Here is a 16,599-nt window from a genome sequence, read left to right as displayed (position 1 = left end):
TCTGACCCCAAGCTGGAGTATAAGAAACCATTTAAAGGGGAGGTAGATGTGCATGGAGTAGGGGTGGGGGGTGGGCAGTGGACTTCATACCATTACTGGGCCTGGAAGCCATGCTGCCCTCACCACCTCCCCGGGCCAGGCTCTCCGCTCGGCTGAGGCTAGATCTCCAGGAGCCCAGAGGAGGCAAGCTTCCTGTTCCATGGAGTCGGTACTCAGCCAAGGGCAGTATTTTCTGATTTTCCTTCTGTGGCTGCTGGGAGGTGGCAGGCCGGACAGCAGGAGGACAGGAGTGGCTCCATAGAGGTGGGCTTTCTGTGGCTGCAGCCTGCTCTGGGGGAGGGGAACATGAAGTGGAGGCAGAAGAGTCGGTGCTAGGCCCAAAGGGGCCAGCACTCCGGATAGGGGAGTAGCTGCCCAGGGGTGATGGTCGTGAGGTTTCTAGCTCAGGCCCAGCTTTCCTGGCACCTCTGCTGGTGGGTGCCTGTGACTCCTCTGAAGGAGCTAGGGCTGGGGCTTGAGCATTGGGCACAGCCAGTGGGGCAGGCTGCTGTACACGGTTGCAGCCTGACAGGCTGTAGAGCTGGGAAAGGCTGTGGAGGGCTCGGGCCTTGGCCAACTGCTTGGGGAAGTGGTGCTGGAACACGAATGGCTGGATGGGCAGCGTGGTTGGCCTCTGCTCCTTGCTGTAGCGAAGGACTGGTCGGCTCTCAGTACCACCCCCTGTGGCAACAGGGATGGAGAAGGAATCAGACAAACACTGAAATTCACCATGAGAGGAAGCAAAGAAGCAGTCAGGAGATGATGCTTACGGGGGAGGGGGAAAGGGCAAGGGATAGGTAGGACCTTGGTTGAAGGACATGCATGGGTTGGGGTAATTCAAGTTTGTGGAATGTGATATTTACGTTCAGTCATACACATGACTCCTGAACCTACAGCTTCAGCTCCAACCTTCCTCTTGACCTCTAGATCTTTCTACTTTAAAGTTCTGCTTTCATTTAAAAGTTGCCATTTTAAAACACCTCATCCATTCTATTGATGATTTCCATTTCTGCCAGTGGCAGAACCATCATTTTGTTTCTAAGGCCTAAAACTTGGAGTCAGTCACATATTTTCAGGGTCAAGATGTGAATTTATTTCAAGTTTTCACTCATCATCTCTTGTCTCTACTAGAGCTGACACAATTCATTCCTGAGCAAATCCAACCACAATTTTTTTTTCTTTCTGGTTTTGTTTTGTTTTTTTTGTTTTGGATTTTTAGGGCTGCACCGGTGGCACCTGGAGGCTAGGAGTTGAATCAGAGCTACAGGTGCTGGCCTACAACACAGCCACAGCAACATCAGATCTGAGTCACACCTGCGACCTACACCATAGCTCACCACAATGCCAGATCCTTAACCCACTGAGCGAGGCCAGGGATCGAACCCACGGCCTTATGGTTCCTACTCAGATTTGTTTCCACTGCGCCACAACGGGAACTCCTAACTATAATATTTCTTTACTTGCGGTTAGAATCAGCCTCCTGTCACTCTACCCACCCCACTCTCATTCTTTCAAGATCTTGGCATTAGAGCCCCAGAGTTCACAATTGTTCCCTCTACACAGATGTGTGTTCCCCAAGAATGGTCCTCTCCTGTTCTTTCAGCCAATTTTCTTGTCAGTATCCTTCAAAACATGGGTCTCAGAACTAAACACAACACTCCACAACACTGCACAGAGGGAAAGTCTGTATGGGTTGTGCTTCTAATAAAACAGCATACTGTAAACATGAACACAAGGTGGCAAGATAAGGAGCCAAACCACCTGAAAACCTGTGTGTGGCTCATTAGCACCTGAGGCTCAACAGGTCTGAGGCAGGAATTAGTATCCATATTTGAAAGATCTGGGTATTGGAATTTAGACAGTAAGTCATTTGCCCAAGGTCACACAACTAGGAAGTGGCAGAGCTGGAATTCTGCCTAAGTCAGAGTTTGACCTAGAGGCTTATGTTCTCTTTACCACATTGGACTACACATGAAATGGTTTCAGGCTTGTCTTTCCCTAATTATTTACTTCAGTGGGTCTTAAGGGGATGGTGACCACAACCCCATTAGGGAGGTGTTTTAGAACCACTCTTGGTGGACATTTTCAGACTATACCCTCCTATCATTTCCAGTCAGTGCTTGAGAACAACCTTGTCATTTTCCCTTGCTCACTATGCTCCAGCCACACTGTCTTCTGACTGTAAACATGCCACGCTCATTAACATCTCAAGGCCTTTTCCATCTGCTATTCCTTCTGCCTGAAAGTGTCTCCTCATTCAGTCATAAGCTCAAGCATTACCTCCTCATTAAGACCTTCTCTGACCACTCCAGCTCTTCTGGCAAGTCATGCTCTCATCACCCTGTTTTATTTTCTTTTTGGCCTTTTTTTCCCACTATGAGATATTATCTTACTTGTTTATTGTCCACAACTCCTCATAAAGGTTCTAGAAAAGCAGGGATTTTTAAATTGTTCACTGCCTCATCCCAAGGGCCTAGAATTGACCCTGGTACCTCTTAGGTACTGAATAAAGATTTGCTAAATGAATGAATCCTGTCATCCTTGGTTCAGTACAGTCGGATGGCATCCAGATCTTCTTACATATACCAGCTTACTCTCTAAAATGCTATATCCTGTAGCCCTACTGTCCAGAGAATAGAGTCTAAGATTCTCAGGCAAGTAGGTGTCCACACTGGCCACAAATTAGCTGCTTTCCCCTCAAACTTTCACACCTGCCATCCTCAGTGACACCACTCCTCCCAACCCATTCCTATCTTCTTCTGCTTCTTCTGCTGGGAATGTCTTCATCCTCCTCACTTATTTAATTTCTTGAAATTATCCAATTTCAAGACTGAGCTGATGCTGGCTATCGGATTAGGCCCTCTCAACCCCAGCTTTACTATACCCTTTATATAAAAGAGTATGTTTGAATTAGACTACTTATTCCTACTCTTTAACAAGTCCTTTCTGCTAAGTTCCTAGGATAGGTTTGAGGCAGAGAAGTAAGGTCAGGGAATGGAGAGGTGGCTACTATGGGGAACAGGTTTCAGTTCTACCCTCAGGGAATACAGAGGATACATTTTCTCATTTTCTATGTAACAGCCCTTAGGAAAAGTGGAGATAGAGACTGCATTTACCCGTCTGTTCTGAAGGTGACACAGCCCTAGTCCCTCAGTTCCTTCTTAAAATGGAGTGCCCAGAACTTCCAGGTGGGCACTAAGTGGTTCAGAGGAGTAGGGGGGAAAATCACTCCTTCCTCTTCAGGAGTTTATAATTAAATCCAGCCATTTTAACTTTTTGGAAGCCCTTCCAAACTGCAGACTCATTCTGAGTTTACAATCAATTAAATATCCCAAATTAACTCAAGTACAGCTTACATATCAGAGCTCACACTGGTCTCTGAAAGAACAAAATGTTCTTTCCAGACTTGGTAAAATCCTTTTGAACCTTGATTCTGCTGCTCAGGATCTCAAAGAGATCTCATTCTTCTGTCATTCATGAATTCACTGAATTGTCACTCATTTTTTGATAAAAAAAAGTAGAGAATCGGAGGAGTTCCCATCATGGCTCAGTGGTTTATGAATCTGACTAGGAACCATGAGGTTGCAGGTTCGATCCCTGGCCTTGCTCAGTGGGTTTAAGGATCTGGCATTGCTGTGAGCTGTGGTGTAGGGTGCAGACGCAGCTCAGATCCCACGTTGCTATGGCTCTGGCGTAGGCCGGCGGCTACAGCTACGATTAGACCCCTAGCTTGGGAACCTCCATATGCCGTGGGAGTGGCCCTAGAAATGGCAAAAAGACAAAAAAAAAAGAGAATCAAGAAAAGGACATTGGAGACTTATGGCACAAAACAGCATCACCATATGATGCCTTATGTCATAGCAAAAACACTTTTAATGCTTCTCCTTCCATCTCTGACCAGGATTGTTTCATGTTCTCAGAGTGCCAGCCAAGCATCTCTGTGCCTAGACATACCCACCAGGCCCTGCAGTCTCAGAAGAGCATGGGTTCCAAAGGACTCTGGCCAATCTCTGTATTTCTGATCCCCCTCTTCCCTAGAGACCCTCTTGCACCCCTTCCCCAAGGGCAGCTCCTCTATGTGCAAAGCCTAAGTGTGAAGTCTTCTGATGGACTGTGATCTCTCTAACAGCAATGTTAATATCATTTGGGTTTTTTTTTTTTTTTTTTTAAACTCCTTCCCTTTGAGAAGCCAAGAGAGACCCAACCAAAGGCTACAGCACAGTAAATTCCCCTTTATTCCCCCCTTCCCCTGTTTTATCTCCCCTTTCCTTCCAAATTCTCTGAGATCTGGCTTCCACCCTCACCACTGCCAAAAGCTGTTTTGGGGGTTCTTCAGCCTTATTTCTAGTGATTTTATTTTCAGAACTGATTCGGTGAATCTAACTCTTTTTGAAGGCTTCTCCTCCCTTGATTCCTGAAGTTTTACTTTCTTCTGGTTTTCCATTTTCCTGGCTAATTCTTCCCAGTCTCCTCTGAGGGTAGCTCTGCTCACCCTTAAATCACTGTATCCCCAGGGCTCTGTCCCTCGTTCCCTTTATAACTCTACACATTCTCTTTGGATGTTCTCATCCACTCATAGCTTCAACTGCTACTTTTATTCCAATGACTCTCTGATCATGATGGTCTCCTGACCTCCAGGGAGACATCCTTTCTAATCAGATACCTTCCACTCAACCAGTGAGCTTTCTAAAACTCAAGTCAGGAGTTCCCGTTGTGCTGCAGTGGAAACAATCTGGCTAGCATCCATGAGGATGCAGGTTGGATCCCTGGCTTTGCTCAGTGGGTTGGAAATCTGGCATTGCCCTGAGCAGTGGTGCAGGTTGCAGATGCGGCTTGGATCCTGAGCTGCTGTGGCTGTAGGGTAGGCTGGCAGCTGTAGCTCCGATTCGAACCCTAGCCTGGGAACTTCCATATGCTGTGGGTGCGGCCCTAAAAAGCAAAATAAATAAATAAATTAAATGCAAATCAAATTATGTCATTAAGCTGTTACAAACCCCAAAATGCCACTTCCCTGATTAAAATCCTCTAATGGCCCCATCCATATCCCACCATGGCTATACCAAAATTTTGCAGTTTCTGGACAGCATCAAGTTATTCTGTGCCTTTGTGGGTTTGGACAGAGTACTGTATGAGCTGAGAATGTTCTTCTTACAAGTCTCCACAAAGCCTATTCCTAATCATTTTTCTAGGCTGTGCTTACATGTAAACTGTGTTAGCACTCTTCCTCTGACATTCTGTAGAAATGCTATCCCTTCATAGACCAGTACCATACACTGCCATCTCTACATTTTAACTATGCTTCCTTTTCTGTTTCCATCCTTAGCCAGAATTCCTTGAGGACAGAGATTGTCCCTCGCATCTATCACTAGCACCTATTTAACACAGACCCTTTATAAAATAATTACTTAAGCGTAATAAAATAAATAGGGAGAGAGATGGCCCAGGAGTTTTAAAGGTCAAGTGTCAATTCTCAGGTTCTCTGAAGAGTGGCTACAATCACTGACCATAGAAGGAACTTACTGACACCCAGTGTGGTTTGCGGGCTGGACATATCTCTTCAATACAAAAAATTCCTTAATGTCCAAAATTGAACTTGTGCCATATTCCTTTTCCAGTAAATCTGCTTCTGTGTTTGCAGTCCCTATCCATGTATCATCATCCTTCCAGTCATCCAGGCTTAGAATCACAATCTTCTGAGAACTTCCTTTCCCAATGCATCAATCTCTATGTCGTGCTGATTTTATCTCCACAGTTTATTTTTTATTCTCTATCCTCATTCCCTTTAAAAACTGTGGGACATGCTCTGGACTGGACATGATTGATCTAGGCTGAGGACCCTCTAATGGTATGGGTGGGAACCCTGGCAGGGCCGTTACTGAGGAGGTCATGCATGCATCCTGGTACTCTCTGGCTTCCCGGTTCCTTACCGTCAGCTCTAGCTCTTGCATCCCTCTGGGTATGGCTGTTGGCTGGGCTCCCTGGAAGAGCAGGCCCTGGATCCATCAGCTGGGCCAGTGGGCCTTGCCCAGCAGCTCTGAGGCCAGCAGGTGTCATCTCACTGGACTGGGGGCCCTGACAGACCTGGGTGGACCAGGGCTCTGGGCCAACTAGGTCCATGCCTGGCTCCAAGGGCATGGGTGGCAGGCTATGGCTACAATGAGTGCCCTCATCCAGTGGGCCCACTCTATCTTGCTGGGCTTCTTGGATGGGTGAGAACTCCTGGGAGGAGTCCCCAACACTCACTCGAAGTGGGGGGGAGCCAGAGCCTGCAGCTTTTTTCCTGCCCTTGGCGAGTTCAGCAAAGGAGGTGACCCGCCTAGGTGGGGAACCAGGCACAGTCAGGGCTGCAGGGCCCTCACTCAGGCGCACTGGGCAACTCAGCATGCGTTCCAGTGAGCCCAGGCGGACAGCAGGGCTACGCTCTAGGCTGCGGTCATAGCTTCGAGAACGCTGACGTCCAGTGCTAAGGTTGGGGGGTGAAGTGTTAGTGTACACTTGCCCCTCGATCACATTTGGGCCCATGGGAGCAGCTGCTTCCATGGCAGAACCCACTGCTTCTTGTTCCTCTGTCTGGGCTTCTGGCTTCTGGAATAGGTAATACTCAGAGGGCTGGCTAGACCCAGGATCTGGGCCAGGGCCTGGTGCAGGACTAATCTTGGTGTGTTCCTCAGAACAGCTGGTGATGGAAGAGCCAGCTGGGCTTGGGGATGACTGGGAGGACAAGTCACAGGTGACAAGTTTATAGTAATTCTGTGTGGCCACAACAAGACGGGCCTGGCTCTGGAAGCAGGCTGTGAGGTCAGCCACAGCTGGGCAGGGCTCACAGTGTGGGCGGTAGGAGTTGCAGTTGGCATCAAGCTCAGGAGATGAGGCATGAGGACAACCATAGCCACCTTCCCTTCCTCCACTGTCAGGGTGGTGGGACTCACAAGACATCTTAGACTCAGCGGGGGAGGGTTGCAGGTCCAGGTAGAAGGCGCCAGGGTCCGAGTGGCTGCAGAAGGAAGAGTCGCTGCAAGATTGTGGGGCAGAGTTGAGATTGGCATGGGAGTTGCCATGCATCTTGTTGTAGAGGGTGCTGAAGGTGACCAGCACACCGTCTGAGCTGTTGCAGGAAGAGTCACTCACATAGCCCATGGACTGGTCAGCCGCCTCCGACTGACTGGATGTGCTACTGCAGCGGCAGTGCTGGGGTCCTGAGCCTGAGAATCTGGGGTTCCTTGGGGAGTCATCTGAACTGAGCTTCCATTCCTGGTCAAAGGAAAAGCCAGAGATATCACTGGCTCCACCCCCACTGCCACTCCCACCAGGCCCCCCACATTCATCCAGCTCCATGGTTTCTGCTTCCAGCTCTGGCCGGCAGCAGTGGCTACTGCTGCACTGCTGGGTATTCAAGGTGGTCACTGGCTCCTGTTCTTGCCCTTCTACCACTCCAGCCCGACTACGTGTTGTACCCCATGGCCTGCCCACTCTGGGGGCTGGTGGTGGCAACTGGAAAGAGGACAGATGGAAGGTAGGCTTGCCAGCCCCATGCAGGTGGAAGGACTGCTGGGTGGTAATATCACCAATGCTGTCATCATATTGGTCACCAAGTCCTGGCTCAGCCACACCCTCTTGCAGCAAGAAAGGATTGTGTCGTTTAGGGGCCCCAGGGCCTCTTCCATCCCGACCCCTACTCTTGGTGCTGTCTGTAGATCGCACAGATCCCCCTGGAGCAGAGTGCAGACTGTTGTATAGCAGGGAGTCCGCTTGTCCTAGGTCTTGATCAGGCTGGGTGAGGCCCAGCTCAGGTGGGCAGAAGGGATTGGGTCTCGTGCTCCCACTACCCCCACTTGCCCCTCCACAGCACTGCCTGTCTGGGACTTGACAGTGCACCAGGGGGATGTGGTGGACGATGAGGGTCTCTCCAGTCAGCTTTGGGGGACTATCCATTCTGGAAAGTTCGAACAAGGGCATCAACAGCACCAGACACTGCCCCCGGAGCCCAGTGGGGCAGAACACATTTCATCAGGAGAGCTTGGCACCTGGAGAGAGAGGGAAAGAAAGGGAACCTAATGTCACCTCCCTGAAGCCAAGGACATGCCCTTCCCCATCATTTTCAGATGGAGAAGAGCCTAAGAGGAGAAAAGATTCAGAATCAAGATGGAGCTGGATGATAGCTTGACAGGGTACATTTTTTTTCCTTTGGCTGTGCCTATAGCATGTAGAAATTCCTGGGCTGGGGATTGAACCCATGCCACAGCACTAACAATGCTGGATCCTTAACCGTTAGGCCATGAGGGAATTCCCCAGACGGGGCACACTTTCTGCACTGCACAGGTCCAGCTCTTGAGTTCCCCCTTCATTTTAAGTTCACCATCATCCGCCTGCAACAAAAGGCCAGGCCCATTTTAATGCCACATCTGAAGGTCTGGGGATCTCAGGGACAGCACTATCTCCTCTTTCTTAGCAGTAAACAATGACTAATTTTGAGTAAAAAAAAGTAAGAATAATGACATAACTAGGAAAAAACCATCTAAGTGATCTGAAAGGGTGCTAGGCACTCAGGGGATACAGAGATGCCTTAGATATATCTACAGTAAGCATGTTTACAGATAAGGGGGAAAATCACAAATAGATATCATGAATGCATAGCAATAAGCTTAAATTTACAATAAAAGTAAATGTACTTTTAATGCACTATCATCTGATGCCTATGTCTTCTTGGACCTCTTTTCTCCTCCTCTGAGCCTCAGAATACCTGTCCCTCTCTAATGCTATGGGCCAAGGATCTTCACTCTCCCTACTGCTGTATTGGAGTTCTTGAATACAGAGACTGAGTTAGGCATCAGATTGCAAGTATGACTTCTTCTCAGTGGGGGTAGGAGTCTCTTCTTATCTTTTGTATCACTCTTAACATCACTCTTAATATTTATCTAGCTCAGGCTATAGATTTTCTGAAATGCCCACATTCTGCCCAGTTTTAGCCACAACTTTTACTACAAAAGTCCTCTAAAAAAATCTTCTCTTCCCAGTTTTACCTTTGATAGGTAAAGGTCAAGTTTGCTACACAGAACCCATTCTGAGCTTCTTTGGTTTCTTGGCTGGACTATGGCAGAATGACTTCCTGGAGTTCTAGTCTCCTATGCTACCAAGTTCAGGTCCCTGAAGGCTTCACTTGCTCAGACTTCTCATACCCCATTTCTCCTAATTCATTTACTTCTCTTATCATTCCTGTCATTTCCCTTCAACCTACCATGAGTCTAAACCTCCTACTGCCTAAGTTCTCCATCATTTAGCTGAACCATTATACCAATTTTTATTTATTATTATTATTAGTTTGCTTTTCTTTTTCTTTTCTTTTTTTTTTTTTTGGTCTTTTTGCCTTTTCTTGGGCCGCTCCCACGGCATATGGAGGTTCCCAGGCTAGGGGTCTAATCGGAGCTGTAGCCGCCAGCCTACGCCAGAGCCACAGCAACGAGGGATCTGAGCCGCGTCTGCAACCTACACCACAGCTCACGGCAACGCCGGATCGTTAACCCACTGAGCAAGGCCAGGGACCGAACCCGCAACCTCATGGTTCCTAGTCGGATTTGTTAACCATTGCGCCACGACGGGAACTCCTATTTTGCTTTTTAGGGCTGCACCTGTGGCATATGGGAGTTCCCAGGCTAGGGGCTGAATTGGAGCTACACCTGCTGGCCTACACCACCGCCACAGCAGTGCAGGACCTGAGCCTGGTCTATGACGTGCACCACAGCTCACAGCAACGCTGGATCCTTAACCCACTGAGTGAGCCCAGTGATAGAACCTTCATTCTCGTGGATACTAGTTGGGTTCGTAACCCACTGAGCCACAAGGGGAACCCTTTCACCAATTTTTAAATGCGTAACTCATTTAGATCGCAGGATCATAGTTCTTCATGAGGAGTACAGTAAAAAGCTAGGCAAGCCATACATGCTCAAGGACATGTAAGAGAAAAAATTCAAAAGGCTAATAAATACACGTGTGAGGGACGCAAAACTGAAATATATTGTGTTGTTACATTAAAATTAAAAAGCAAGTATTTACCATTTTTCTTCCTCCTTTCCTTTCTGAGAGGAAGGCTCCTCTGTTGGACTTTCAAGCCTCTGAGTATTGACTGGGGTAAGGGGTAGAAAGACAGAAACTAGAAAGGCTACCTACACTGAGCCAGAAGGCTAAGCGTTTCAGAAGAAAACACTGGAGTAAATTCGTTATCTTGGATTGAGATTAAGACTGCATAGTTTCTTAGATAAGACACCAAAATTACAAGTGATAAAAAGAGAAGATAGTTAAGGTGGATTTCATAAAAATTGAAAACCTTTGTGCCTCAAGGGAGACCATTAAGAAAGTGAAAAGACAACCCACAGAATGAGAGAAAATATTTGCAAATTGTGTATCTGAGAAGAGACTTCTGACAGAATAATAAAGAAGTCTTAAAACTCAACAATAAAAAGTATACAACTCAATTAAAAATTGGGCCAAGAACCTGAACAGACATTTCTCCAAAGACATACAAATGATCAATAAGCACATGAAAAGATGCTCAATATCACTGAAATACCACTTCACTTCTACTATGATGGCTGAGATAAAAGACAATAACAAACGCTGGTGAGGATGGAGACATTGTAAAATGGTGCAATTACTTTGCAAAAACAGTCTGGCGGTTCCTCAAAATGTTAAACAGAGTATTACCACATGGTTCAGATATTTTACTCCTTGGGTACATACTCAAGAAAATGAAACCATACATTTACACAAAAGCTTGTATATGAATATTCATAGCAGCATTATTCACAGTAGCCAAAAAAGTAGAAACAATTCTAATGTCCATCAACTGATGAATAAACATAATATGGTATATATGATAGAATTATTATTTAGCAACAAAAGGAATGAAGTACTGATACATGCTTACAACATGACTGAACCTCAAAAAGTTAAGTGAAAGAAGCTAGTCAAAAAAGGCTTCTTTGTATGATGTTGAATGATTCCATTTATATGAAATGTCCAGAATGGGCAAATCCACAGAAACAGAAAGATTAGGGGCTGCCAGGGACTGAAGGACTGGAAAATGGGGACTGACTGCTTAATGGGTATGTAGGTTCTTTTCAGGGTGATGAAAATGTTCTGCTAGTGGCGATGGTTACACAAGTCTGTGAATAAAATCAAAACTCCAGAATTTATGGGATAGTAAGTTACGTCTCAGTTTCATAAAAGGGTGCATTTTATGGTATATGAATTTTATCTTAACAAAGCTATTATTCAAAATAATTTTTAAATAGGAAAAAAGATTAAAAGTTTTTAGATAGAAGAAAGGAGAGGTAAGGAGGGTGTTTAGCAGTGGAGAGGAATGGGTATTTGCAGAGACAAGATGAGAATGAAAAAAGAGAGAAACAGCTGTCTTAAAGTATAGATTTTTTGTTTGTTTTGTTTTGGTCTTTTTGTCTTTTCTAGGGCTGCACCCATGGCATATGGAGGTTCCCAGGCTAGGGGTTAAATTGGAGCTGCTGCTGCTGGCCTACGCCAGAGCCACAGCAATGCAGAATCCGAGCAGGACCTGCAACCTACACCACAGCTCATGGCAATACCGGATATTTAACCCACTCTGTGAGGCCAGGGATTGAACCCGAAACCTCACGGTTCCTAATCGGATCCATTAACCACTGAGCCATGATGGGAATTCCTTTTTGTTCTGTTCTGTTTTTGCTTTTAGGGCCACACCTGTGGCATACGGAGCTTCCCAGGCTAGGGGATGAATCAGAGCTACAGATGCCACCCTACGCCACAGCCACAGCAAAGCAGGATCTGAGCCACATCTGTGACCTACACCACAGCTCAAACATCACGGCTCACTGCAACTCTGGATCCATAACTCACGGTGCGAGGCCAGGGATTGAACCCATAACCTTATGGTTACTAGCTGGATATGTTTCCGCTGCGCCACAATGGGAACTCCAAAGTATGGGGCTTTTATAGAGAGGGATTTTGTAAAGGATTTTTAGAAAGTTTTGCTATGAGGTACATGAGGTAACTTCTCCTACACCCCTCCCTATATCTTTTCTTCCTTTCCCAAGAAAACTTTGAACTCATACCACAAGGATAACAGAAATTTGGGAACACTCTAAAATTCCAATAACTGATCAATTTAAAAAGTAGAGAACATGGAGTTCCTGGTGTGGTGCCATACGTTAAGGATCTGGTGTTGTTTCTGAGGCGGCGCAGGTTTGATCCCCAGCCTGGCAGAGTGGGTTAAGGATCAAGCATTGCCATAGCTGTGGTCCATATCTCAGACTGGATGGTTTATAAATGGCAGAAATATATTTCTCACAGTTCTGGAGTCTAGGAAGCCCAAGATAAAGATTAAAGTGCTAATACGGTTGCTTTCTGGTGAAAGCCTACTTCTTGGTTCATAGCAGGCACCTTCCACCTGTGTCCTCACATGGTGTAAGGGACAAGGGATCTTTTTGGAGCCTGTTTATAAAAGCACTGATCTCATTCAGGAAGGTGCTGCTCTCATGAGCTAATCACTACCCAAAGGCACTAGCTCTTACTACCTTTACCTTTGAGAGTTAGAATTCAACATATGAATGGTGGTGGGGGGTGGGTGAGTAGGACACAGACATTCAAACCACAGCAAAATGCATGAAAGAAAATTTGAAAGCGTACACCAAAACCCAGAGTTGCTCAGGTCCCTTATATAAAATGGCATAGCATTTGCATATAACCTACACACATCCTCCTATTTACTTTAAATCACCTTCAGATTACTGATAATAACTAACACAATGTAAATGCTGTGTAAATATGAAAATAGCTACCAGGGAATGGCAAATTCAAGTTTAACATTTTGGAATTTTCTAGAATTTTTTTTCCTGACTTTTTTTGGGGGGAGATGCTGCCCCACAGCATAGAGTTCCCAGATTTCCTGGGCCAGGGATTAGATCTGAGCTGCACTTGCCCCCTCAGCCACAGCTGCAGCAATGCATGATCCTTAACCCACTGTGCTGGGCTTGGGATTGAACCTGTGTCCCAGAGTTCCCAAAATGCCACTGATCCTATTGTACCAGAAAACACAGAAACTCCAAGATAATTTTTGATTTTATTCTTTTTTTCATTTATATGTTCTAATAATATCTATTGTGTACATAATTTAAACAGACTTTTTTTTTTCTTTTTAGGGCTGCACCTGCGGCATACCGAGGTTCCCGGGCTAGGGGTCAAATCAGAGCCATGGCCACAGCAACTTGGGATCCGAACTGAATCTACAAACTACACCACAGCTCACAGCAACACTGGATCCTTAACCCACTGAGCAAGGCCAGGGATCGAACCCATGACCTCATGGTTTCTAGCGGATTCATTCCCACTGTGCTACTGCTCTCATGAATTAATCACTACCCAGGAGAAGGGAACTCCTAAACAGTTTTTTTAAAAAGTGGTACAGATACTGAGGGTTTAGACCTTGGGAAAGGGGCTTCCCATGACATATAGTACCAGGGTTCCCCAGGGTCCAGGCCATAATCTGAGGCCTGGACTAAATGGAGCATAGAGAACTTCCCTGTACACACAGGAGTAATTTTAGGAGTACCTACAGCCATCACTTGATCTTCAGTGAATACTCCACCTTAAAGCACCATTTTCAAGAGGCATTCACAAGTATACAGACATAAGAATTTATGATTCTGGCCCCCAAAACCCAATGACTGGGTAATATATATACACATTCAAGTGGAGAAATATAGCAACACACAGACTGGAAAGCTGATTCTCTAAACTAGGGATAAAGCACAAATGGATATGGAGGGTGATGACAAACCGTTGACTGAAGGGCACTGACAGTTTATTACATTATACGTACATATCTGTCCCCAGAGGAGAGCGCAGTTCCTCAAGGTCAGAAACTGTGATATAGTCAACCCTGTGTGCCTAGAACCCACGTATAGTGCTTGGAACATGGTAGGTACAGTAGGTTATCTACTCTGCCCATTGAAAAAATTGATTTATCTTTTTATTATTCAGTTGTATTCTGGGTACAAGTCCTTTGTCAGATATATGTCTTGAGAATATTTTCTCTAGTGGCTTTTTCTCAAATGTGGCTTGCCCATTTGTTTTCTTAATGGTGTTTTTTAATTAATAGAAGACTTTAATTTTATGAAGTCCTGCTTAACTGTTTTTTTTTCTTTTATGGTTAAAGCTTTCTCTGTCCTAAGAAATCTTTGCCTATACCAAGATCAAAAAGAAATGTTCTTTTTTTTTCTAAATGCTGTATAGGTTTAGCTTATATATTTAGGTTATGTTGAATCCTATTTTAAGTGCTCTTTTACTGATTGATTCAATTTTATTTTGTATTTTGTAACTCAGAGAAGGTCTTATTCCTCCCTGATCTCCACACAACCAAGGGAAATCCTGCCAATAGTTTCTCCATGACAATTCCAGTTCAACCAACTAGGGTGAAATTCTGCAGCTGTCTCATGAGGCCCTGCACTCATGCTTTGCCCCCCAGACTTTCTTATTTTTTTGTAAAGCACTTTTTTTTTTTTTTTTTTTTTTTTTTTTGGTGGCCATGCCCATGTCATACAGAAGTTCCAAGGCCTGAAATCAAACCAGTTGTGACCTGCACCATGGGCGCAGCAATGCCTTAACCCACTGTGCCACAAGGGAACATCCAAAGCACTTTTTTATGTATGTCATCTTATTGATCCTCACAACCCACTACAGTAGGCAGAACAACTTTCATTTAACAAAAAAAAAAAAAAAAAAAAAAAAAAGAAATCAACACCTAAAAAAAAGAAATGACTTGCCTAAGACTTCTCAGTAGATAAATGACAATTAAGTCAAGATTCAGGAATCCTGACTTTTTTTTTTGTCTTTTCAGGGCTGTACCTGTGGCACATGGAGGTTCCCAGGCTAGGGGTCAAACTGCAACTGTAGCTGCTGGCCTATACCACAGCCACAACAACGTCATATCTGAGCCGTGCCTGTGACCTACACCACAGCTCACAGCAATGCCAGATCCTTAGTCCACTGATCGAGGCCAGGGATAGAACCTGCATCCTCATGGATGCTAGTCAGATTCGTTTCTGCTGAAGCATGACAGGAACTCCAGGAATCCTAACTTTTGACCTTTTTTCTGGATCAGTTAGGAATGTAATGAGAGTATACTGTATACCTGACTTGATTTCAAACACCACAGAATACATTTACTGAGAGTATAGCTCTTAGATTTCTCCCCCAGGAGTGATGTGTTCTATAATAACACAAGTTTAATATTGTGGCCCGTGAGCTCTAGTAAAGGTGATGAGGAAACAGTGAGGTGGAAGAACTCATTTCAGACTTTTTCTACCCTGATTAAATGGAAAAACATGGGCGATGACGATGGGGAAGGAATAGAGAATGCAGATAGGAAGAAAGTAGAAGAAGGTGCTCAGCTCTGCCCACCAGAAGTGGTGGGCTCATCCAGCATAAAATTATGAAGTCTAGCTCTCCGGAATCAGGTAAAGCTTTCCATGAGAGGCCTTTCCCTGGTCTTCATCCCAAATAGGTGTCTCTTGGCCTATCATAATAGTATTATTTATTAGCGATCATTTACTGAGCACTCACATGTAAGGTGGTTTCCATATACCATCTCTAATTCCACTATAATCCTTTAAAGCAGGCGTAATCATTCCCATTTTACAGATGAGAAAACTGAAGCTTAGCAAGTATAAGTAGTTTGCCCATAATTATGCAGCTGAGATGGATTCAAGCCCAGGTCTGCCCAATTCTTAATTCTTTCCACTAAAACTGCCCCCCCAAAGAAAATGATCAGGGCCACACCCTCTTCCTAAAGTCTCTGCATTTATTGTTTATTTATTTACCAGGACCACAGGTGTGGCATATGGAAGTTTCCAGGCTAGGGGTCAAATCAGAGCTATAGTTGCCGGCCTACACCACAGCTCACAGCAACGCAGGATCCCTAACCCACTGAGCAGGGCCAGGGATTGAACTCACATCTTCATGGATACCAGTCGGGTTCATTTCCACTGAGCCACAATGGGAACTCCTAAAGTCCCTGCATTTAAAGCAGATGCTTTCTACCTTTCCTGGCTAGGCCCACACTCTGGTTTTCACTTACATAGTCTGTATTAACCCACCTGGTTATCCTATGAACCTACAGTCTCTTTCATATTACTGTCTCATGCTCTAATACTTTTCAATCTCACCTCCTGCCCCGGTTCCCAGCCCTTACCTCTCTGCCCCTTTCACGGTCCTGAATGCCCCCTTCCCACTGCTCTGTAGTTCACATTCCTAGATGCTTCCTGGGAACTCACATCCTCCCACAACTTTTCAATGTATTTCCCAACCACCTTTTCTCAACATGGAACTACTACTGACTCCTATAAGCATATGTTTTTGAATCCTCCCAAGGTAATCAATGGAAATGGAAATGGAAATTTAAAGAACGCTTTCTATCTGACTAGCAATAGGGTAACTTTGCGCAAGATGATGTTCTAAACTCCAGGAGAAAGGTTTCCCTTGCTTTGGTCATCAGCATCTTTCTGCCAGTCACAGAAT

At 45.3% G+C, this 16,599-nt stretch overlaps 1 protein-coding gene across 15 annotated transcripts in view; it reads right to left on the bottom strand.

Annotated features, from left to right (window-relative positions):
* The window catches only part of RUSC2 (RUN and SH3 domain containing 2), a 57,323-nt gene that overhangs the window by 5,927 nt on the left and 34,797 nt on the right, over positions 1-16,599 (bottom strand). For 8 of the 15 annotated variants that reach the window (XR_014823224.1, XR_014823218.1, XR_014823231.1 and 5 more), the window contains 2 exons: positions 5,967-8,063; positions 91-720 (listed from right to left, as the gene is read on the bottom strand). Coding sequence is in view for 8 of the 15 variants with exons in the window: in XM_005660219.3 (XP_005660276.1) it covers positions 91-720; positions 5,967-7,995 (2,659 nt within the window). In the remaining 7 variants the exon portion in view is untranslated. The remainder of the gene's footprint in view (positions 1-90; positions 721-5,966; positions 8,064-16,599) is intronic. The other 7 variants (XR_014823246.1, XR_014823238.1, XR_014823247.1 and 4 more) reach the window with 1 other exon arrangement.

This window comes from Sus scrofa, chromosome 1 (assembly GCF_054392235.1).
Source record: "Sus scrofa isolate SSC_HxYL_T2T_F1_AM1 chromosome 1, Sscrofa_HxYL_maternal_Yorkshire_Landrace_v2.0, whole genome shotgun sequence".
In the NCBI taxonomy this organism is placed as follows: Eukaryota; Metazoa; Chordata; class Mammalia; order Artiodactyla; family Suidae; genus Sus; species Sus scrofa.
The sequence above is the reverse complement of the archived record's forward strand: the minus strand, read 5'-3'. Positions and strand labels throughout refer to the sequence as shown.